General features: G+C 35.8%; 1 protein-coding gene across 2 annotated transcripts in view; it reads left to right on the plus strand.

Moving 5' to 3' along the window:
- LOC106059285 (amyloid-beta precursor protein-like) overlaps positions 1-23,539 on the plus strand; it is a 49,135-nt gene extending 25,596 nt beyond the window's left edge. For both annotated transcript variants that reach the window (XM_056003741.1, XM_056003740.1), the window contains exons 3-7: positions 12,184-12,234; positions 12,760-12,865; positions 17,322-17,430; positions 18,438-18,531; positions 20,112-23,539. In XM_056003741.1, the coding sequence (XP_055859716.1) occupies positions 12,184-12,234; positions 12,760-12,865; positions 17,322-17,430; positions 18,438-18,531; positions 20,112-20,696 (945 nt within the window). In that variant the 3' untranslated portion in view covers positions 20,697-23,539. The remainder of the gene's footprint in view (positions 1-12,183; positions 12,235-12,759; positions 12,866-17,321; positions 17,431-18,437; positions 18,532-20,111) is intronic.
- The last annotated feature ends 310 nt before the right edge of the window (positions 23,540-23,849 follow it).

A 23,849-nucleotide genomic window follows, 5' to 3' on the forward strand; every position in this document is an offset into this window, starting at 1 on the left:
ATGTTAATGTGTGACAGAGAGATAGATAAAGAAGTTTATGAGAAAGACAAAGTGGTAGTGAGAAAGACAGAAAGCGGTAGTGAGAAAGACAGAAAGCGGTAGTGAGAAAGACAGAAAGCGGTAGTGAGAAAGACAGAAAGCGGTAGTGAGAAAGACAGAAACCGGTAGTGAGAAAGACAGAAACCGGTAGTGAGAAAGACAGAAAGTGGTAGTGAGAAAGACAGAAAGTGGTAGTGAGAAAGACACCGTACGATGGAGGTGATTAAGACACAAATAGAAAATAGAAAGAACATAGTCCCAGAAATACATTCTACCATGAAAGAGAGACAAAAAGAAAGACTGAGAAAGAGATAGAGAGGAAGACGTTTATGCGACAGAGAAAGAGAGAGAGAGAGAGAGAGAGAGAGAGAGAGATGAGGGTGGGGCTTGAGGAAGGGAGCCAAGTTATGCCAAGAATCTAAGAAACCCAAGTTGATTATGTAACTTAGCGGTGATCTTGGCCAAAATACCAGCAGGGCCAGTAATCAGGTGTTAAACTTTGGACCCCAAGACAAAGAGTTATCTCTGATGGAAATGACAGCTTCCATTAACTTTGACAAGACATGTCACATGGAAGCTACAACTACCTGGGATGTGGCTGATGCGGAACATCTTCTACAGATAAACACAGCGCTTGTCCCAAAAGGTTAAGCAAATGTCTGTGATATGTAATAGAATATATGACCTCTGCAAATATATATATATATATATATATTGGCCTATAAATATTGGCCTACGATAAACAGAAAAATGAATGCAAAGGTAACACTTTGTTTTGTCGTAATATCGTCTGCTGCGGCACGTGAGTTTCAAGATGGCGGATTGGTGTAAGTGGGCGTGTCAGTTGGAAGAAAAAGTGAAATGATAAGTAAAGTGTCAAGATAAACATTTCAGCTCTACGATTTGTTACTATTTATTACGACAGGAGCAAACAGGAATTAACAGATTATCTATATATATAGCGAAAAGGCCTTGGCTATGTTTTATCACGCTCACATCTGCAATATTTTAAGTTTCAATATCACTGCCTGGTATGGCAATCTGAGCATTAAAAATAAAAATAAACTTTATAGAATCCTAAATGCTGCTGGCAAAATCATTGGCAAAAAACAAACCCCATTTGGGCAGTTGTTTGAGACAAACATCTATAAAAAAGCAAACAAGATCCTCGAAATAAAGAATCACCCTTTGTGTCATGATTTTGTGATTTTACCATCACAAAAGAGATACAAGACACCGATAGCAAAGACAAACAGACACAAACACTCTTTTGTTCCCCTGGCAATCAAATCATTAAATAAGAACAATCTGGTATAAACTTTGTCACATGTAAATTATGAGTGAGTCTGGTGTGAATGTACACTTTGGTTTCTTATAGTTATAATGTTTTTTGTAAGACAAATTTCCTTACGGATAATAAAGATTATTATTATATATATATATAAAGGAAAGATCACTCTCTTATTTCTGTCTATTTTGGTCTATATATTTCAGGAGACTTGTATGAGTTTTCTAATGATTTTAATAATTTCCGGATATTTCCAAGACTTTTTCGTATATTTTGCAATTTCAGGAATTATACAATGGTTTAATTCAATAATTTATAGACCTAGAATTAGCGCGGCTCCTATGAAAGTGCGGAGCCCACTGCTGTCGCATAAGTGCGGAGCCACTGCAGTCACCTAAGGCCGGCCCTGCAAAATAGCGGCGTCTGCTACACCGCCGGTCGACCAGTATATATATAATATTGAAAAGGTCATATTAAGTCTGTTTGTCTGGTAAAAATATTTTGAACACGTTATTTCTCCCACACTCATTCTCGAGCCAAGTTGAAACTTTACACAATTATTTATTGTACCTAAAAAAATAATCAATTAATTACTGGTAATTGATTATTTTGTTTGAAATCTAGAAGGGAAATTAATCCTTCCTTATTCAGAGAAAAGGCCAAATATGTGAGGGTTGTGTCCCCTTAGATACTTGTAAACGTTATTTCTCCCACACCCATTTTCGGATCAAGTTGAAACTTATAACAATTATTTATTGTAGCTAACAAAACATAAATCCATTATTTGATATCGAAAAGGAAAAGAACTTCTACATAATTAAGATATATATTTGTAAATTGTGTAGCTCTTCTCTTGGATAAACTTTTTTTTAAAAGTACTTTTATATTGTGTTCATCTGACTGTTTATTTGGTTTGTTTTCTATGTTTCCGACATTCCATCAGAAATGAAGATTATTACATTCTGGAATCTGTCCCAAACCTCCCGCTGGACGGCGGGGGATGGCAGCAGCAGGGTTCGAACTCGGGAGTATCCAGGCGCCAGTTCAGAGCACATACCAGACAACTAGGCAGCCACTTTATAACTATACCCGAATTTTTTTTTTTCATGCTTGCGATTACCACCAGGAAGTGATATATATCTGCATGAACATACCAGGGCGGAGCCAGTGAGTCAATAAGATTAAAACAAAAGACAAACGAAATGCAAGCCAAGAAGAATTGAATAAAATTCAGTGACCTTTTTTGTTTGTTTTACCTGTTCCTTCAGAAGTGAAGGTTATTTCATCCTAGACTAAGCCACAGTGGCGTAGCTAGAGTATATGATACCTGGTGCGGTACCTCATCTTGATGCCCCCCCCCCCCAAAAAAAAAAGACTAACTAATTAATAACATAGCAAAACCTTACTTTTTTGTTCAAAATAATATGTATTCATTAATCAAATATTTTTAATTCAAAAAAGTCACTTTTACATAAACATACTACAAATGAATTTTACGCGCTTTCTTGCTGGCAAAAGTATCAATAATTTTATCGAAATCATTTTTTTCCACCAGCTCTTGTTCAATGGACAAAATGGCCAAATAAGTGAGTCGTAAATTTGTCATCGTTGATCGAAAGTAATTCTTGATCAGTTTAAGTTTGGAAAAACTTCTCTCGCATGTAGCAACGCTTACCGCAATAGTCAAAAATAGGCGAATCATGATGACTTTCGCTCCAGCAGAAATTCGTTTTTATCAATGTGGCTAGGAGTACTATCGAGATTGATTTCGACCTGAGGATTGAATAACTGTGAAGGCGACAAAAATTCATATCTATCTGCTACATTATGAAGTTTCTCGAATCGGGTGATTATTTCTTGAACAATCCTGTCCAAGGTAGAATAAATTTCCCTTCGAAGCTCTTCTTTGTGTGTAAGTACAGAGTAGTCACTTTTCTCACCAGGCATCTTTTTCTTATGGCCAATACGTTTTTTAGGTTCTCTTGATTACTACTTAAAAATGTCTCTAATGTTTTTAGTTTGAGTGAGCAGTCTCGAATAGACAATCCTTGTTTTTGAAGGTAGACTTGCGCATAATTAATTTCAGTTAATACAGGAGCCCAAAATCCAAGATAGGTGAGAAAATTAAAAGATTGAATAGCAACTAATAAACCACCTGCTTCAGATCTAGTCGATGAATGTTCATCTCTGCTAGTTAATGTCTCCAGAGTTTCTATAATTTTAGAAAATTTATCCTTAACCACCTTGACGGCTTCTCCTCTGGCGCTCCAGCGGGTCTCATCTAAACGTTTAAGGCTAGTTCCGGTTATTTTGATGAGGATATCCCAGCGGTGTGTTGAAGTTGAGAAAAAGGCGTGTGAACGGTCCAGTGTACCAAAAAATATTACCGAATTGACTTCAGCTTTAGCAGCTCGAATTTCTGCTAAATTAAGAGAATGATTTGAGCAGGCAATGAATAGTGACTTCTAGAATACGTTTTTGGACACCGTTGTTTTGACCTTTCATACCGCAGCATTATCTTAGTCTTGACCCCCTGCAGTCCATTATGTCTAAGCCATCCGAACGCAGTTTCTCTAGAATCATCTCAGCGATTCCAGCAGCATGCTTGTCCTTTGTGTCGATAAAGTCAACAAAAGACTCACGAACCTGCACCCCGTCATTATCCATGACAACATACCGTAAAGTTTGATCCAGCTTTGAGATGTCAGGTGTACTGTCAAAAATAATAGAGAAATATTTGCCTTGTATTACTTGCTGTATGATTTGTATTTTAGCGTGATCCCCCAATATTGTAATACATTCATTTTGTATTTGTGGAGACATGTATGTATTCGGTCTGAAACAAAGCTTAGTTCGAAGCACATGCTCCCTCAAGAGTGGATCATACTTTGATAGTAATTTTACTAACTCTCCAGGTTTTCGTCTCTTGTATAATCAAATCATGGGCCTTGTTGTCAATATTGTTCCCTACTCTCAGGCGAACTTCAAGTTCCTTCCAAGCAAGCGATGACTGAATGTGAGCTCTGCTGGTCTCATGTTTTTCTATTTTCGGGGATAACCTCCACCACTCATTGAATCCGTCTTTGGATTTAAATGAAGATTTGGTACTTGATCTTGTTGAGAAGAGTATGAAGAGGAAGCAAAATAAGGATTCTTTTTTTTTTGGCGAATAGCACATCCACTTTCTAAGAAACTTTCTCACCGTTAGACATTTGCAAAAAAAAAAAAAAAAACAACAACAAAAAAAAAACAAAACAAAACAAGCCTTTGAAAGCTTTCCTTTCCTTTTGCTGATTTTTGATGTCTATACGCCTCTCTGAATTGACTGTCCATACGCTGAACTGTTTCAGATCCTTGAGTGACAAGGTGTAAGCGAATATTATCTGTGATGACACCAGGCCAATCTCCGATGTCGTTCAGTCTAGAGTTTATTATCCTGCTTTCTGTATTGTTTACACTGTCTAATGGTTCAGCTTCTTCAGTATGAATTTTTGAGGAGTGTACTAAAGACATGCTTGTGTGCTGTCCTTGAGTCTCTAGAACCTGCGGTATTGAAGTATTTTCTTCTTTTTCATCATTCAGGATGTCGGCCTCATCATTTTTTTTCTGGATTCAATGATAACCTTCTCATCTTGCTTTGTTGCTCTTAATTGTTCAGTTAATTCATACGGTGGACTCTGGCAATGATGTGACTTGAAATTGTCTCGATGCTTCTTTAGACTTAAGAAATTTAAAAAACGCACCTCACTGCGGTCAAAGAAACTGCTTTATGCGGATGACATTGTCCTGTGGTCAACCGGCAAGAAAGCCGACCAAATACAGGCGGCATTACTAGTAGACCTCCATACCATCTCCTCGTATTGCGACAAATGACAGATTCAGATAAACGTTGCCAAAACGACCTGGTCCCTGTTCATCCTAGGGATCGACATTCTTAAGGCTCCATTCGAGCTTCAACTCGATGGGCTGCGACTCCAACGTGAAAACACGCCAAAACATTTAGGGGTAACCCTGGATAGAAAGCTGTCAATGCTCCAGCACGTCCAGGAAGTTGAAAGAAAAGCCTCGGAGAAGTTAGAGTTACTAAGAAAGCTGACCAGCACAAAGTGGAGTGACAAAGCTTACATGCTACGCACATTGTACTTAGGGGCAGTCAGATCACAAATTGTGTACAGCTATACAGTTCAAGTATATGCTAGTAAAACTGTCCTCGAATCACTCGACCGAGTACAATCACAGGCACTAAGGTTCACTTATCCTCTGCCATGTTATCTCAACCAACAAAATGTGAAACTGAACTGGTCTTAGATCTGGGCTAGGAGAGGTCACGTGTTTACTATGTCCAACCAGTTAATGAGAGAGTCAAGTGACCAAACACAAAGACTTTATTCCATATAGTCAAAATACCACCAGATTGAACTTCCTTTCTTGTCTAATGGAAACGCGCCGTATTATTCAGTTACATAATGTATTATTGCATACCGTGCATGTATTGTGTTCCCACTTTAGCTGTTCTGTGACATTCATGTCTTGAAAAACTGTAAAACTAGCATCATGTTATGACCACTTTAAAAAAAATTCTGGACCAAAGTTATTCGATTTAGTCTCACTTGCTGTATTTCGTTTAGACTTGAGATAACAAATGACATTTGTTAGTGTGCGCAACGAAATGTTTCAACTTGCGAATTGCATTTAACTTCATGCCATTTAGAATGCACCTTTTTGGGTTTTTTTATGATCTTGGCTTCCACTTTATGACATTTGCCACACATTTAGGGCTTTAAATCTCCCACTTCTGACACCAACAACTTCTCTTATCAACTGTTCAAACTAGTAGACAAGCTCATACATTAAAGAGCGGCAAACTGTTACGTCTTAACTTCTATCTCAACTTCTTTCTTAACTTTAAAATTGATGTCTGTCTTAACGTATGTCTTAAATTTTGTCTTGATTTCTGTCTTAATTTCTGTCTTTTTTTCTTTCTTTGTTCTGTATTAACTTCTGTTTTGACGTCCGTCTTCTCATGTATTGTGATAGGTGTTGTTAATAATAATATGATTATTTTAGCAAATGTTTACGTACTTAAAAGTTCAGGATTTTGGTTAGTGTAAAGAAAACAACAACAAAGAAAAAACCTCCAGCAACAACAACAAAAAAATCATTTTTTCTTATTTTATAAAATAATGCAGATCTATTAAGAGGAAACACCCAGATTTTGTAGGAAAAACACACCTCTTGCAACTCTGCCAAAAAACATTTCACGCACATTTTCCTATTTCATAATTCTGTATATCTCTGCTCATCAAACACACAGACAAAACAAGAGGGCTGGGGGGGGATAATTGTGTCAATGTGGACAAGATTTACCTTCAAGTGTGTGACGAGTTAAAATTGTTAACACTTTCCAACACACCTTTGACACAGTTTCTTTTCATTTTTTTTTTTGTTTGAAATGACGGCGTGAAGAAATATGTTTGACATCCGGCCAACGGCAGACTTACCAACAAAGGGAGACTATTTACGACCAGAGGTATGCTAGTATGCGGTACATTAATTATCTCCTCTTATTTGCACGTCATGCTGACAACTTTTGCTGTCGACGTAGTGTCTCTCAATCTCCTTGACCTTCAAATACGTCGGTTGGTGTCAGACAACACGCGATTATTAACCAGATATGCCTGTAATGCTATTGAAACGTTACAGTTACAAGAGCAGAAGCAACTGTATTGCATGCAGGATGGTTGTGTGGTAAACGTTTGAAATCAAGGTCCCGATGGTCCCTGGTTGGAAACCTGACCACTGCCATGAGGTGATATCCCCCAAGGCTCAGAGGCGGGGACCTGGGCGAGTGTCATATCAGGACATTTCAACGATAGGATGACGGGGACGAACGGAGGATTCCAGCTCCCGTGGCCTCAGCGTGGCACCTCCACCCGGGTAAGCGGAAAGTCCAAGTCCATACGGGCGGTGATGGTTCCTTCACGGGGGCAGCGGCACATTATATGCATATGGTATGGTAGATATTGCAGTGATTTTGCGGTTCATTCCATTAGAATGTTTCTATAAAAAGTATTTTAAATTAATTTTGCTCGTTCTAGTTTGACCAGCAAATCTTAGCACGTTAGTAGTCAATGCAAAAGATTCATGAATATTATAAGTATATATGTAAAGTTGGTCTTGGTCTAGAAAGTCATACGTAAGCATTCTGAACTAGTTTCTAATGAAGAAAAATTATTAGCTAGTTACCTCTTGTTCAAGGTATGACTCACAGTCAGAGATTATTTTTTTTTATTCCTGATACATTTACTTCATTGTAGTCTTTTCTCCTGTAAAATCTCTTTTTGTTACATTGGTTGACTTGGACACAGCTGAGGGCGTTGGGGTCATGGACAAATAGAATGGAAGGACTTTGGAAACCTGCACAACGTAGTAGGAACCTACATAAGTCAAATAGTCTCTGGGCTAAAATATAAATAATTAGTATATATTATTAACATACGTAAAGAACACACTCTCTCTCTCTTTCTCTTTCTCTCTCTCTCTCTCATCTTCGCTGACTCTAACGAATCAGCACCTACGTGTATATATTATATATATAGTATACAGTAAAGTATATGGCTCCTTCTGTCTCGGAAGACAATGGATGCTTCCAGGCTTTTAATGGCTCTCCCACCTCACCATTCAAGTTGAAAGCTATGTAGCTGGTATTGAGCCTGTGTGTACACAAGTATCCCCACCCCACCCCCCATAACATCAGAAGATAATAACAAAGATCCCCCTTTCCTTATTGGCTGGAGCTAATAGAGACGTGTAGGGTCCCAATGGAAGAATGCAAGGAAAAGGTCCATTTTGTTTTATTATTGTAAGGACGAACAGAACCCCTGAAGGAAATAAACACGTAGATGCTGATTCGTTAGAGTCAGTGAAGGTGAGAGACTCCCCAAGGACAATAGCTAAAGATTATCAATACATCAGACCAGTAGATCGAACTCTAAAGACAAATGGTTTCTTAACATTCTAGTTCAAAAGGATGCTACTCATTGTTTAGAAAATGTGAATGACAGTGGTTCCCCTAACTCTTACAGAATGACAGTGGTTCCCCGAACTCTTACAGAATGGTAAAAATGTTTTACATGTTTCGGATGTTCCTTCAGAGTTGAAGATAATTTACTTCCTTGGGGGATTGGGAGCGGGCAGGGTTTAAACCCTGGACCATCCATAAGTCCAGCACGCAAACAGCTTGAAAGAACAAAGAATGACTTTGTAATACTAGGTTAGAAAGAGAAAGAGAGAAAACTAGTGAAAAAGCAAATTATAAAAATACTTCAAGCTTATCTAAGTGAAAGAAATCAACACTTGCATCTCTTAATAATGTAGAAATGTCTTTTTCCCTTTTTCGATATCAAACAAAATAATTAATTAGGCTACTAATTATGAATTGACTAACTGGTTAATTTTTTAATTGATTCAGTTTTTGTTAGGTCCAAGAAATCATTGTTTAAAGTTTCAACTTGATCCTAGAATGGATGTGGGAGAAGTAACTTGTACAATTATCGAATAGGGGAAGATAAAAATAATTACATATTTAGCCATATATCTAACTACTGAAGGATTAATTTCCCTTGTTGATACCAAAACAAAATATTTAATTACCAGTAAGTATTGAACTAATTTAGTTATTTGCGTTAGTGATTCATTGATTATTTTCTTCGCCGATGAATAATTGTGCCACGTTTCAACTTCATCCTATTCTGCGTGTGGGAAATTAATAATGTGTTCAAATTGGTTTACCACACAGGCAGAGGGAGTTGATATAAGCTTTGTAAAAAAAAAGAGAGTGAAGGAGATAGAAAGATGACAGAAAGAGAGATTGAAAGAGAGAGGAATAGAAAGAGAGAGAGAGAGAGAAAAGAGAGAGAGAAAGAGAGAGATAGAAAAAACGATGGGATAAATAGAGAGAAAGAGTTTGATAAAGAGAGGAAGAAAGAGATAGAGTAAAAGTATTAGACAAAAAAGAGAACAACAAAAAAAAAGAGTGTGTGTGTGTGTGTGCTTGAGCTAAACTAACAAACATGGGCTTAAGCAATACTTTAAAAAAAATAAAAATTCGATACAGAATGAGATCCGAATTGCGTTGTTGCCTACACGTGAAATTCATCTGTCGACGCCGCTCCTCGACATTCTCCACCTGTGAGTATGATGCCAGTGTCGTTGGCTCACCTGTTCTTCAAGCCTGAATCACACTCTCGCTCTTGTTATCAGTATATCTACCCCTCCACCCCCTTTTTCGCCTGTTTTTGTTTCGTTTTTTTCTGGCACATAGCGCCACGTGTTTTCATTTTGTGCTATGAATTCATGTCAAGGCTATTCTAGAATATAAATTTCACTAGCATAGGCGAGGCTTCATAAATATGGCATTGGAGGTCCTCACCCTAACTTCCATAACATTTATCAAATATTTTATTTTATTCCTCTGTGTGCGTGTGTGTGTGTGAGTGTGTGTGTGAGTGAGAGAGTGTGTGTGTGTGTGTGTGCGTGCGTGTGTGTGTGTGCGCGCGCGTGTGTGCGTGTGTGTGTGTATGTAATAATGTAGCCTACTTTTATGATGACATTGTCTTTGATTAAAAAAAATTTTGAGTCAATAAGTCCAAATATATAAGGGACGATTTTCAAGCATGGCATCTTTATAAAGACTTAATGTTGAGATATGCTTGTAATTTATACAGTTTTGTATTGTTCAACAGTTGACAATCATGAGACAGCCAATTACGCTATTTTCTTTGTCAACAATAGGTTTTAAGCCACTAGTCTATCACGCATCGTTTTCACTTTTTATCTATAGGCTATTAATATATATATATATGATTTCATTTTCATGTTCCTTGATTTATTTTTAACACATGCTTTTTTTGCGTTGTATCCCACATAACCTTGACCTTATGATAGGAATGACCCCAAGTGCCCGGCAAGTGGTGAATCATAAGTCTAAGACTGTTTTGATTAAGTAGAGCGCGAAGAAGGGACAACCTTTTAAGTGTGTGGGACATCTGGGGGTTCGAAACATGTGACGATCAAAAATAAAAATATGGGAGTTGGCAAGACATCCAAGATTTCCTATCACTTTTGGATTTCTTTGATGTTAGTTCTTTCTCTTTGTTTTTCTCCCGCCCTGTCATGTCATCTGTTTCGATAGATTGTGTAACAAAAAAGTATATAGCATTAGCAGGAGCTTAACAGTTTGTGAATTGTATTTATTTATTATTATTATTAAAAAAAAAAAAAACTTAAATGTTTATTCCTGCGTAGTCACGTGAAATAGTGTACTCCTTATTAATCTTCGGACTCGAAGAAAGCCTTATTATTATTATTATTATTATGCCTGACAACTAGAGTCTATATTTCGGAAAGCTAAATTTTATTTCCTTAAAAAAAACTTATATGTGCCGACAGAACTCTTATTTTCGAAATAAAGTACTATTATTTTCCAGGTTAAACTTCATTAAACGAAAGTCCATACACTCTACATCATGTAATAACGCGTAACAGTATTCACATTTAATATCAAATTCAATGTAGACTGAACATGAAGCTTGACACGTATGGACACAAAGACATTTTAAGGGCCCCGGAAACATCTTTTTTTCCTTCTTATAGTTTTTCCCAAACTCACTTAGAAATAAAAAGTTATTGAAAGTGCTGGTACCGGAAAGGAGTTATTTCTATTGGTTTATATGCTGTCTTCTGCAAAGAAATTCTAAGCTACTAGAAACCAATTTGTAAACAATATCTGGTTTACACTTCTGTGGCCACCTCGACACGAACACAATGTGACCATTCTATGAAAACATTATTTAAAGTTTGTCACACTTTCAAATGTGTACATAATCTTTCTCAACTTACACATTTCACTTGCCGCTCTCTCGGTATTTCGGCTAAACATTAAGACTACCACTACCAAGAATAATTAAACTATTTAATAAACTATTAAACACACGATCTTGTCCCGCGGAGTTCTCATAACACAAATAGTAAGTTTTTCATTTACCTACATCTGAGAAAAGGGTGAAATTTATAGATGAAAGTAATACCATGTAATAAAACAAAGTACAAAGATGAAGAACTCGTCTTTTACAGCAGCTTACCTTAGTTTGATAGTCTCCCCTTTCTTGTCTTTCTACAGCGCAGTTTCCTCCTAATGTTTGGTGCAAGATATTTGTAGGGTGAACACTATCTGACTTTTTTTTTTTTTTCAACAAATGATGCTAGTGGTCTAAACTCTTTTTTCTATAAAAGACACAATTGATTAATTACCACTAAATGATAAATGTATTGTGAAGTCTCTTTTTATTGATTAATGTTTTGTTAGGTAATTAATAGTGTAACGCTTTAACTTGATCTGAGGTTGGGTCAGACATCCCAGTGCTCGCCACTGAACGGAAGAGATAAAAAAAAAATGTTGATTCTGCAGTGCTAAAAGGTGCCAACATTGTTCATATACTTAAAAACAACAACAAATGTTATCAACAATACCTTTATTTTTGTGCACCGGATACACCAACAAATCGTATTTTACAAATGGTGTATGTACAAAAGAAACAGTTCTGCGAACTAAATTTTAAAAAGAACACGTTTTTGCTTTCAGAAGACCCAAGGTAGCTGATACATACATTTTTAATCCTAAGGTGAAATCAATAAGATCGATAGGGCTTTAAGGTCTAGCTTTTGAGGTTCTGACGCAACAGACAGTATAAAGCCTATGACTCTAATCATATATTTTAAAATAGTATTTCATCCCATTTGCTAGTCCACAAATTTGTATAATTTTCTTAATGCTATTCTTTTATTTCTACTTCCAGATAGAATCAGCGGATTTTATATTCGGAGGAGAAGCCAAAAGAGTATGTGAGGTAAAGAGAGGTTTTACTACTAGACTTAACTCTTTCTCTCCTAACTGACGATGCGAACGTTGATTTGACCCCATTAAATTAAACTAATTTCTAGTTTTATTTATAAACTTTAATTTGTGTTATATAAAAAGAGCATGCATTTTTCTATAATTATATACCAAATAGAACATTTCCTGATTGCATACAGAAAAGTTATTGAAGTTTAATCATAACAGGGTAGTAAAACACAAAGGAACAAAATGAATAATTTCATAACAGCTAACTATATGGAGAGCTCCCCGATTTAGAAACCACTGCGCAGTTCATATCACATATTAATCTAGTCATCTAAACGCGTCAACATAAAAATGAGAACGAGGAAGATGAAGAAGAATTCCATCAGAACGTGGAAATAATTACGGAGAGAAAGAGTTAAAGCATGCTTCGATTGTCATATGGCAATAGAAACCTAAATTTTGTTTACGACATATCCAAACAAAGTTTACAAAACGTGACATTCTTGATCTCAATTTCCTCTTCTCCCAGGCCTACAAAAGAATATGTCCAGCCAAGAAAATCTGCGCCCTACAGTCGATAGACTGGCCAGCACCAATGAAATTCCCTGTATGCGTTCATGAGAAACATCTTGTTGGTATGTGATCACATATTTTTACCCTCATTTTTGGTCTTGTATTTGATTTGGTCGTACAACGTAACACTAAATAAAGGACTGGCTTGAGTAGGACTTCTTGTTAGCTTCATTTGTCAAGTTTTTGTTACGTTTTAAACATTCTTCTTCGAATAAAAAATAATTCTAGAAATATTAATTTCATAATTGACCTGTCATAATTCAAGAGGACCTCATTAATATAAAACATGTAATTGATGAATCAGAGCTCCACCACAATGCTATGTATGTGACATTATATTATAATTTTCGTGTCTTCCAGCAAGTTGAGCTACTGAAAAGGGCCATTTTCTTGGTCTGCGAAATTTGAATTGTTTGAAGATTCCCTTTGGGATTGTGCACTTTTCACAGATCTCTTACACATAAAGAAATCAATTGACATAAGAAAAAAACAAGGTTACAAAGACAGTTTGTGTGGAAACACAAACTCAAAATCGGCCCCCGAAGTGGTCCACCCAGGCAGGTAAAAAGACAGGTTTCAATATTTTCAGAAAGAACATCAGAATGAAATTCTATCAAAGACAAATGACAGAGAAGAATGGAGAAAGAATGTTGACAGATCTTGTAAGGTGCCCCAGTGGTCCAGCAGACCATGGGATAGGTGAAAGTAAATGTGAAGTTAGATGTGACCCTGGCCTAACTGATGTCTTATAATGAATATCTAATTGATCTAATTGTTTTGTAAAGGGTCAATCTCTTAATCAAATCTCAAGAAAAAAACATTTCCGCAAGAAAAATGAAATTTGGATATGCCTGGACAGCAGTCACGATTTAGTAGATAATATGAAAAACTACTTATTAATTGTTGTTTTAAATTATGTCCAGCTTAAATGCATACTAAATAGAATTTTTCTCTTTTTAAAAAAATGAAGACTTTATTTTTTTATAAATATTAGTAAGTATGACAGAACTTACATAATTTAGCAATACAAATGTAATAAAAAAACTTTTGACAAAAAATCTAAAACCATTTGCATAAATATGTTAAAAATATGGTGAATAGTTATCTTCCCTTCTAAAGAGTCTTCGGTGTTTGTTACTATTAATAGTGAAGAGTTGTAAAAGTGGTGTATTTTTATGAAAAAAACAACTGCTGGCATAAGTGATTTAAAAAATTATATTTTTCGCTTTCAGGAAAAAAAAAAGCCGTTGCATCAGAACTTTGTATGGTCTAAAATATTATGGTGTCAGATTTTCACTATCTTTTCTAGTTTACGAGATCTAAACGAGACGGACGGACGGACAGACATTCCACACAAAACTAATAGCGTCTTTTCCCCTTTCGGGGGCCGCTAAAAATCAAAGTATTGTCTCTGGTCACGGTTTTTAAACAGCTTGCTGTTCTTACCAATGAGCTAACAATAAACAATGTTTCATTTTATGAGCTGTAGTTTACTGAATTTCGTGAAAGAATTATGAAGAGAATTTGATGATACTTAATGGCGAATTCCAAAGATTTCAAAGCTCATTATTGTTGATTTATTGTTGACTACCAAACCCCATTTGAGACCTGCATATTTTATCAGATCTAATGCAGATTAAGTTTTTTTGTCTGACAGGGGTCTAAGTTTTCTTTTCTCATTCTAGGCCTGTCAATGGCAAATGCTCTTCATTAGGCTTAAATTTTGTCCTGCATCCATCCTTAATTTTTGGAATCGAAGACCTCGCAACGTTGGCGTTATTATTATCAGTATTGATTTATATATTTTAAGTTTTGTTTAAATGTGGATTATAAAATAGTGAAAACAGACTTGCCGAGAGGCCAAAGAAAGGCTGGGCTACGGCTTGGCCACCTAACAAGGGCTCTTGGGTTCGAATGCCGACTGGAGCAGACTTGTGTTCGCTCAGTGCCTAAAAGCAGCACGGAAAGCTTCCAGGTACCCCCTTCCGCCAATGGTCTACAAAAGTTATTGGAGCATAGCATACTGAGCATTCCATAAGTGTGACGAGATGTTAATTAGTTATTATTTGGCTTGTTGTTTGAGTCTAGGGAAAATTTTATTAATTTTATCCCGCTCACATATAAGATTTTGTACAGGCACACCGCAACTAACAGTAAGAACAGACCAATATTATACGTTTATAAATAAGAATAATTTAATAAATGAAAGTTTACAAAAGAGAATGATCAAATAAAATTATAATTAAGAAATGAAATGAAGGTGCTAATATCTGACATAATTGCTCATCATGGATTGCTAATTGGTGAGTGATTGGAAGAGAAGAATGTTCCTATGTCTGCTACTTATTTTCTTAGCTGCTAGCCCGTGGGTCGTCTTCTGGCGGTCGAAGGACTGGCACTTAGAAGGATGAGTCATCCGGCTCTGTCTTAAGAAGTCGCCTCAGGATATTCTCTATGCTGTAGGCAAACTGGCTCTAGGGTGAGGCCGCTGCCTATTTTGCAGTAGAGAGGGTTGGTACTGCAGACTAAGTTGTGGGACGATCTCTCAGCTGTGATCTCTAGCTCGTAGAGAGCCGTGCTAACTCAACACCAGTTTATCTTCTGCAGCGAAGGTTGCTCTAATCTGTCGGCATTAGGCAATAGCTATTGGGCAGTGGACAGTTTGGGCCGGGTACTGGGCAGATGATACTGGGCAGTATAGGGCACTGTGGACACTGGGCAATATGTTAAGGCCAAGGACAGTAGGCAATGCCTTCTTGCTAACAGGTATATAATTGGGGGGGGGGTATCTGGTGTGGTCTGCTCCGGCTACAGCTTTGGGTGGAGATCTGGTAGTTATAGCAGTCGGGTGTAGCAATCGTGTGTAGCAATCGAGGGTGGCAACTAGGGGTAGCAATCAGGGGTAGCAACCAGGCTGGGGATAAGACAGACAATTAGAAACCTCCTAAAAGCATTGAGCAGGGATTCCCATATGCCTTGCAATCAATCAGATGTAGGCATTGGTATCAATCCAAATAGGCATTAAGATAATTAAGTATAAAATCTTAAAGCATGCATATAACTCAATAACAAACAAAATTCGAGTAAGATAACCACAATAAACGTGTTATCATACAATGTAGGATGATACTTGTCAAGATTCATCCATTAACTTTGATTACGCCGATAAGTAATCAGTTACAGTAAAATGGGGAATGAGCATATTATATACTAAAGGATAAGATGAAAATAAAATATTAGGGATATGGCTACAGTAATAAGGGTTTGATATAGTTAGTCAAAATTACATTCATCCAAGGAACTATAAGTTCACAAGGGTGGGAGACATAATAACATGTATGAGGGATATACAACAGAAATGTGAAATAATTAATTTCACGTGGGCTCTGTAAGTTTGGAGCACTGCGATCTAAGTTCTTAGACAGTACTTAGATTCACTAAAGGGTATTGTTTACATCAATCACTAAAATACAGGAATGGATGAAACATAACAAATTAAATATAATAACTATAGTTTCAAATGTAGACAACCATAGCGGCATTAATAATACTATATGAAGATATAGCATCGACATAAAATAGTACAAGATACATACATAATAAAGTCATAATGTGGTTGTGTACTAATGTGTACTCACACATTCCTATAAGATAAAATGAGTATAGTAAAATGTTTACACTTACCCGTTTGTCCCTAATGAAACCTCACAACTAAACTTCCTAACATACGAGACTGCATGAATCCTAGCGGGCCTAACTTGGAATGCTTTGGTCTCTCTCTATATATAGTTGGGGCATTTCATTTAACGGGTGGGGAAGATATCTAGCTGATTTTCTCACATGAATCGATGTACCGGAGATGTCAGGCGTCAGGTCAGATTTATGGTCAATATTCGTTGCCTACCGTGAGAGTAAAGTCTTAAGCGAATATGTATCTGTCCAGCCCGAGTGCAAAGCTATTCTTAGAGCGATGTGTATCCTGCGGTGGTGGTGGGGGGGGGGATAGGTGTGAAAAGTTATTAGGCCGCAGCGTGAAGGACTATTGTGTGCAGTCACCTGCACAGCGGTCAAAATTAAAAGTTAGCCCTAGAGAGGCTAGTTAATGTTTTACGTGGAGATTCGTCCCGTGAGAAACGGTGCGAGGGAAGATAAATAATAAAAGAAATTAGTTATGGGTGGACAAGAAAATAATTGTTTAAGTTAAAAATTAAAGTTTCTCACGGTTTGCTGGGAAAAACTCAAATGAACTTTTGCATGCAAGTTTCGTATCGTCACAATAAGCATGAATGATGTGCTAAATATATACAAACAATGAAAAAAAAATCCTCTGAAACAATTTTTCTAAATGTCAAAATTTAAAGTTCTTCAATGGCTTGTTGAATTCCAGTTTAAATGTTCAGAGAATGTCTGCAATGCTTGATTCTTCATATAGTATTGAGCAGGTTTTTACATGATGAAACTTGGGGAAAATGTTGCGTCAGAAATAGATTCAACCATTTTATTATCTTCCTTCTGCAGTTAAATCAAGAATCTGTCGTCAAGCACCAGCACACGGGAAATGTGGCGCCAAATTTATGAGATGGTACTTCAATGTCCACATGGGCACCTGTAGCTGGTTTACCTACAGGTACGACTTCCTCTAGAATTAAAAAAACCCACAATATTCTAAGAAATGTTAATAGGACTTACCTATTTACAAACGCGAATAAACAAGAAAAATATTTAAAATACTTAAAAAAAACACACAAAAACACATTAATTAAAGCCTACTTATATCGATTATTTTGAATCGGTCATGTAATTAAATTTGTTATAGAAATAGACTAACAATAAAAAAGCATTTATAAAATAAATTTAAAAAAAGGAACGACCTGAATTCGCACTTGTGTCTTGTCAGGCCAACGCGGTAACCACTCTACTAGCGTGTAAGAATGTAGAGTTATCTCTTGTTTCTATTTCATGTTTGTGTTCACTAAGCCTGAGACGGCAGCCTAATATAAAGGTGAATAATTCACCTTATAACACCACTTCAGTCAAGTACTATTTCATTCCCTTGTTTGAGATACCAAACAAAGTAATTTATTACCAATAGTTAATTAACTAATTGTTTCTTTTTTTAAAAATTGATTCTTGTGTTGTCAGGTGGAAGAAATAATTGTGCGAAATTTCAGCTTGATCCGAGATTTGGTGTCGGAGAAATAACGTACAAACTTTTGGCCAGACAGACAGACACAGACAGAGTGAGTGAGTTGATATAAGCTTTGTAAAATGTAGATGACCATAAGAACAGGACAGACCTAGACAACTATACCTAACAGAGTATCTGACCTAACCTTCACAGTTTATTTTATAAATAGCAGAGGGCCACGACAGATTTGCGTGAAATTAAGTTTTTAAAAAAGTCATCTTTGTTGCCTCATTGATATCTGAATCCCTTAAGATTCAGTGTGTTTAGGAATACAAATAAATAAACCAAGATTTGAATCAAGATTTCTAAATTCATCCAGACTACGAAATGTTCATAACAAAGTATGAGTCTCTGTGAAATATGCCTGTTTTCAAGGAAAAATAATAAATATGCATGAATGAATTCAATGAATTGATTAATTAACCTGTTTTCTTTGATTTTTTCAGTGGTTGTGGTGGAAATCAAAATAATTTTAGAACCTCTGAAGAATGTGAGGCCAGATGTATGGGCGTTGACAATACGATCTCTGCTGAGGAAATTGTACGTATGATAAGAATCCACAATTTTGATTTGCATGTACAAAAGAGGCTATCAGGTGGTTTCAATTTTAATAACTCAGTATTAATAACTCAAGACTTAGTAGGCCTCGTGTAGAATAGCATCAAATTGCTAGAGCAGTTTTAATGCGTTTTAATGCGTTTCTTCTCTCTCTCTCCTCTCTCTTCTCCTCTCTTCTCCTCTCTCTCCTCTCTCCCACGTCTCCTCTCACTCTTTGTTATTTTCGTCTTCGTCTATTTTTTCTCTTTTCGCTCTTTCTTTATTTCAACGTTTATCTTATTCTATGATAATGATTATTTGGCACGTCGGCACATTTTAGGTCACGTCAGGCACTTTAATCCTACAAGGACTCTATTCTACTTAGTAAATACTAAAGGGACGATAAATCCATTGCTCTCGCTCTCTCTTCATATTATTATTTCCCTTCCCTCTACACCTCTATCTTTCTATCTCACTATCTCTCTTTTCCACTCTCTCTCTCTCTCTTTCTGCAGGGCCGGCCTTAGGCATAAGCAGACTAGGCAGCCACCTAGGGCCTCCGATTGGTGGCGGCTTCGTAATTTATCTTTTTTTAGAGAAGAAACTTGTCCTCAATGTTATTGTTGGACGGTGTTGACGGACGGTCGTTGACTTGTAGCACTAAAGGCGTATCAGCGTATTACACCTTAAACTGTAACTTAAAGTTGAAATAATTTCTTTTGTGAACAGAACTAAATAAAACGTTTGTTTCTATATAAAGAAATTCAACTTGAGATGAAATGCAATAAATATTGTAAACTTTAGTAACACTATCAAATGGTATTCTGAACAAAATGTAACTTACTACAAACAACACGTCTTTTAAGTCTGGCGTTCAAGAGTCGTCTGTCCTAAGACCGCAGACGACAATGCCATTTATCTTGCATCATTCACTAACCAAGCACTTACCTCTTCCAACCGTCACCATAAAAACACAACACACATACACACTAATTAACATTGAACTACACTAGGCTTTGAATAGAATACGCAATTTTATTTTTTTCGCTGTTTATTTTTTTTTAATTTTCCTATTTGATTTTCCTATTTGATTTTCCTATTTCCTTTAGGGCCACCTGATTCACTTCACCTTCACCTATCTCTTAGTCTGTTGGACCGTTGGGGCACCATATCAGATCTATCGACCGTCTTTCTTAATTTCTCTGTTTTTAAACTTTGATAGAATTTCATTCACTGACAGGCCATTCTTTGATATTTTCCCATCGTTTTCTATGTCTTCCTCTTCTTCGTTTTCATCCTGATACTGTTCCCTGAAAGAAGGTCTTTGAGAGCCCTGAGGACCTTGTGATGTGGCCGTAAAATTTGAGTTTACTTTTTTTTGTTTTTGTTTTTTACCGTGGTTAGCAGGTCATCTTGGGGTTTAATCGCTTTATTAATCCTAGGGCCACCAATTATCTAAGTCCCGACCTGCACTCCGACAGTGACATACACCATAAAAAAGTTGACACCAAATTTTTTTTTTAATTCTATAATAACAACTTTTTCTTTAACATAGCTTAATAATAACAGCATTAATATTACAGAATTCTTGGAAGGAAGATTCAAACCAAGAAGTAGACTCCATTGAGAACGCTATCGTACGAGAGCCCAAATTTCACCTAGCACCGGAAGAAATCGAACTAGATACCTCTAAAATGAGGGCACCGCTTGAGGTTGGGGAAGCTCCAAAGAAACACAAGCAGACAAAGTCAAAGCCCAACAAAAAAGACCAGCATACAAAGGTCAAGGCTAAGAAAAAGAAGCACCCGAAAAAACAAAAGAAAGTCAAGAAAATTAAAAACCAAGGGCCGCAATCACATCTTGCTTCCCCAGTTATTAACAAGCATGAATTGACAGGGGAGAAAGCTCCTGAAGTATTCCACGAGCTGAGAGCACCTATGGTCAGCTATCAAAGACCAAGCGGTCAGAAAATTTCGCCGGTCTGGCAGATGGATGCCCGATTTGCCAGAGGAAAGAAGAACAACAAAACCAGAAATTCGGGAAAAAACCATCCCAGCCGACCCCAGCACATAATCTCAAACTCTGGAGTCAAACAAGATTCGTACTACGATAAGGTGCACATGTTTGAAATACTAAATAAAGAAAGTCTGACTGATGGTCAACAGTAAAACTAAGTAACTGTCACTAAAGGTCTCGATATAAATCTAGATACTTTCAAACATGGAGTCGTAACCAATAGTTGCTTAAAAATACAAAAGGGAAGCGATTCATGAAATACATTTGTTTACACAGCGTCAGCTCCCCTTTCAATCATTCAATAAGTTATTTTTTTCTTGTACGCCTACCTAATTAATTTAACATTGTCAGATTTATTTTCATAAGTAAAAAAAATACGGCAGATATTTCGTTACCCTAAGTAACTAACACATTTTTAAATTACCTTCGCAAATATTCTTGATTTAAAGTTAATAAGTTATTTAACGTTTTGTTATGTTTAAAAAAGTTATAAACATATTTTCTCAACCAAACTAAATTGTTAACAATGCAGATCCCTTCTCCCCATTACCCAAATTGGTGATGCCCAAACCACAGTACACGGGTCATATCTAGCCCCTCAAAACATCTGCACAAAGGGCTTAACAAAGATGTAGATATTAAGTACAATTGAAATTTTTTGTTTGTCTGTATGTAGCCACCCATGACATTTTAACAGCCCGCAAGTTAAAAAAGTGAGGGTACATTTGTTGCGTACACTCCTTACTTTGAACAGCACATTGTGCATGATTTAAAGAATCCTCATCAGATTTGACATGGGTTGGGGGGAGACTTCAGGTGTGCACTAGATGGTGTTGTGCTTAATTCACACTTCCTGTTCTCCAAGGACATCGCAGACCCTTTATCCAATGTGACCCCAGCACTCACCAAGTCAATATGAGAACCTTTCCTTTAGACGATGTGTAGACATACAACACAGAGCATAGTTTGTACATAATGTAGTTTTTTTTTACTTCCTCTTCCAGTTTATGTTTTTTCCCCATAATTTATGTTGTTTTCCATATTTTTATTGTTTTTATTTCACTTTAACTTTTCCAAATTCATTTTCTCATTATAGACTTTATATCACTATTGTAATATAGAAATTCTCTTATCTCTTCACTTTGGGTATTGGACTTTTGATGTTTGAACATGGCATGAAATGTTTTTATCATTTTGAATGCCAAAGAAAAAAGATGTGTTGGATGTTTTATTTGTTTTTAACAAGATCATGTACAGAGAATGAAGTCTAGGTTTCATAATGTGTTAAAATAGGACTTTCAGCTATTCTCTTTTTTTTCTGAAAACTCTTTAAATAAATGACATTCAGCTGTTCTCTTTTTTTATAAGAATTCTTAAATAAATTGGCCTACTAAGACATTGTGTGCCATGTTTTTGTCAACTGCTATTTCCAATTGTCATCTGAGGTTGCAAGAAAGAATTTAATCTAGCAACTACAAGATTCAATGAAAGACATTTCTTAAAATACACATTAAGTTCAATGGTGCAATTATATTAACCACTATTGATGATGAGGGTATACCATACATATAGTGCTCTATTTAGCATTTGAAAATTAAATGTCTTCAGCTCTTTTCCTTGCAGTACAAAGTAATGGTTATTTTTTAGTTAACAACATTGACATTTTAATAAGGCCTTCTTCACATTAAGAATTGTAAAACTTGTGTGAATCTCCAATACTTCCATGAGATCTTATTTGCATGTGTGGATTACTTGTTCATTTTATTTGCCAGCTATTCATTTTAATGATATTATTTTCTTTATTTCTTCACTTTTAATAAAGTTCGATGTGGTTAAAAACTTATTGACAAGAATAAATTATTATAACAAGCATAGTCCATTTTTGAAAAAAAAAATAGTCTACATTTTTTGTTTTTCATACTAACTTCCATAAACTTTTTAAAAAAAAGTAAACAAATAACAAGCAGACTATTTGTTCTAATAATTCAACTATGTTCAATACTTTCTATTATTATTTTAGACAAGATAAAATCATGGGGGGAATAGTAGTACTTCAATGAAAAGCTTCTATATCACTAATAAATTGTCTTGTAATTAAATATTAACAAATCAAAATAATCTCAATACCTACTACTGAAGTCTAAGTAATTGTAACTATGAAAATGATAATATCATAAATGCTTGTAGCTGCCTGTATTTTGTCTTATTTGGGCTGTCATAATTGTATTCCACAAATGAATTTCACTCAATAACTTTGTTCTTGGACAGTAAATGAGATCAGGTTTTCCCACATCATATAAACATTTTTCTAAGGAAACATTACTCTTTTGTATCTAAGATTAAGACTAAGACTGCTTTATTGCTCATTACGGCACTTTTTTGTTTTCTTAAAGTAGGGCAAGTTATGAATAAATTTGCACAAATGCTACCAAAGCATACTATGATCAAATGCTATAGCAGAGTTATTACTTAAAGAAGTGATATTTTAGATGTTTTTGTCTCTATTATTTCAGAATCTATTGTAGTAAGTAATGCTTATTGAGTAGCATTGAAGGAACTATGTTTTGTACACTTTTATTAAATACATCTCAAATCTCTTCTTAAAAGGAAACTGCCTTGAAGCAAATAGTTACTGAATATAAGGATGATTATTATTTTTATAACTTTTTCTAAATCTTGTCTTATTAGACAAGCTTGTTTCTACATATCCAAATATTGAATGTTTGCCTGCCATGTGCATTGTTGATGTTGTTTATATGAAACATAAGTGTCAAATATATGGTCTTGATTAAAAGTATGTGTTTATATTGTTTGTTATCATCAGTAAGTTATAAAAGCTGTTTGTTGTTTTTCTAAAGTAATTCTATCAAAAATTAAAAATGTTTTTTAATCAATCAATGATTAATTATGCATTACAAATGTGGCATTGTCATACCATTCTGTTTTGGTGTGTATTATCTGTCATTAATAAACAATTATAACCTCTACAAATTTACATGAATTGTTTGTTTTGATTTACAAGTTTTGGCTGTTCTTTCAGAATTAAGATTATTACATCCTAGTCCCAATATCATGCAAGATTGCAGGAGTTGGCAGCAACCCAGGATGAAGATAGTCCAGGTTCCAGAACCAATAGCACATGATCTGTCAGTCCTCTTGACTTCTTCACACAATTTATGTCCTCACTAAAGACTTAATGTTCCCACAAAGGAAAAGATAAAGGCGGGGGAAAAAGAAGAAAAATGTCCATGTTGATTATTTAACATGTAAACACAGCATAAGAAATTACAAGCCAGAGCTTTGCC

This window comes from Biomphalaria glabrata, chromosome 11 (genome assembly GCF_947242115.1).
Source record: "Biomphalaria glabrata chromosome 11, xgBioGlab47.1, whole genome shotgun sequence".
NCBI lineage: Eukaryota > Metazoa > Mollusca > Gastropoda > Planorbidae > Biomphalaria > Biomphalaria glabrata.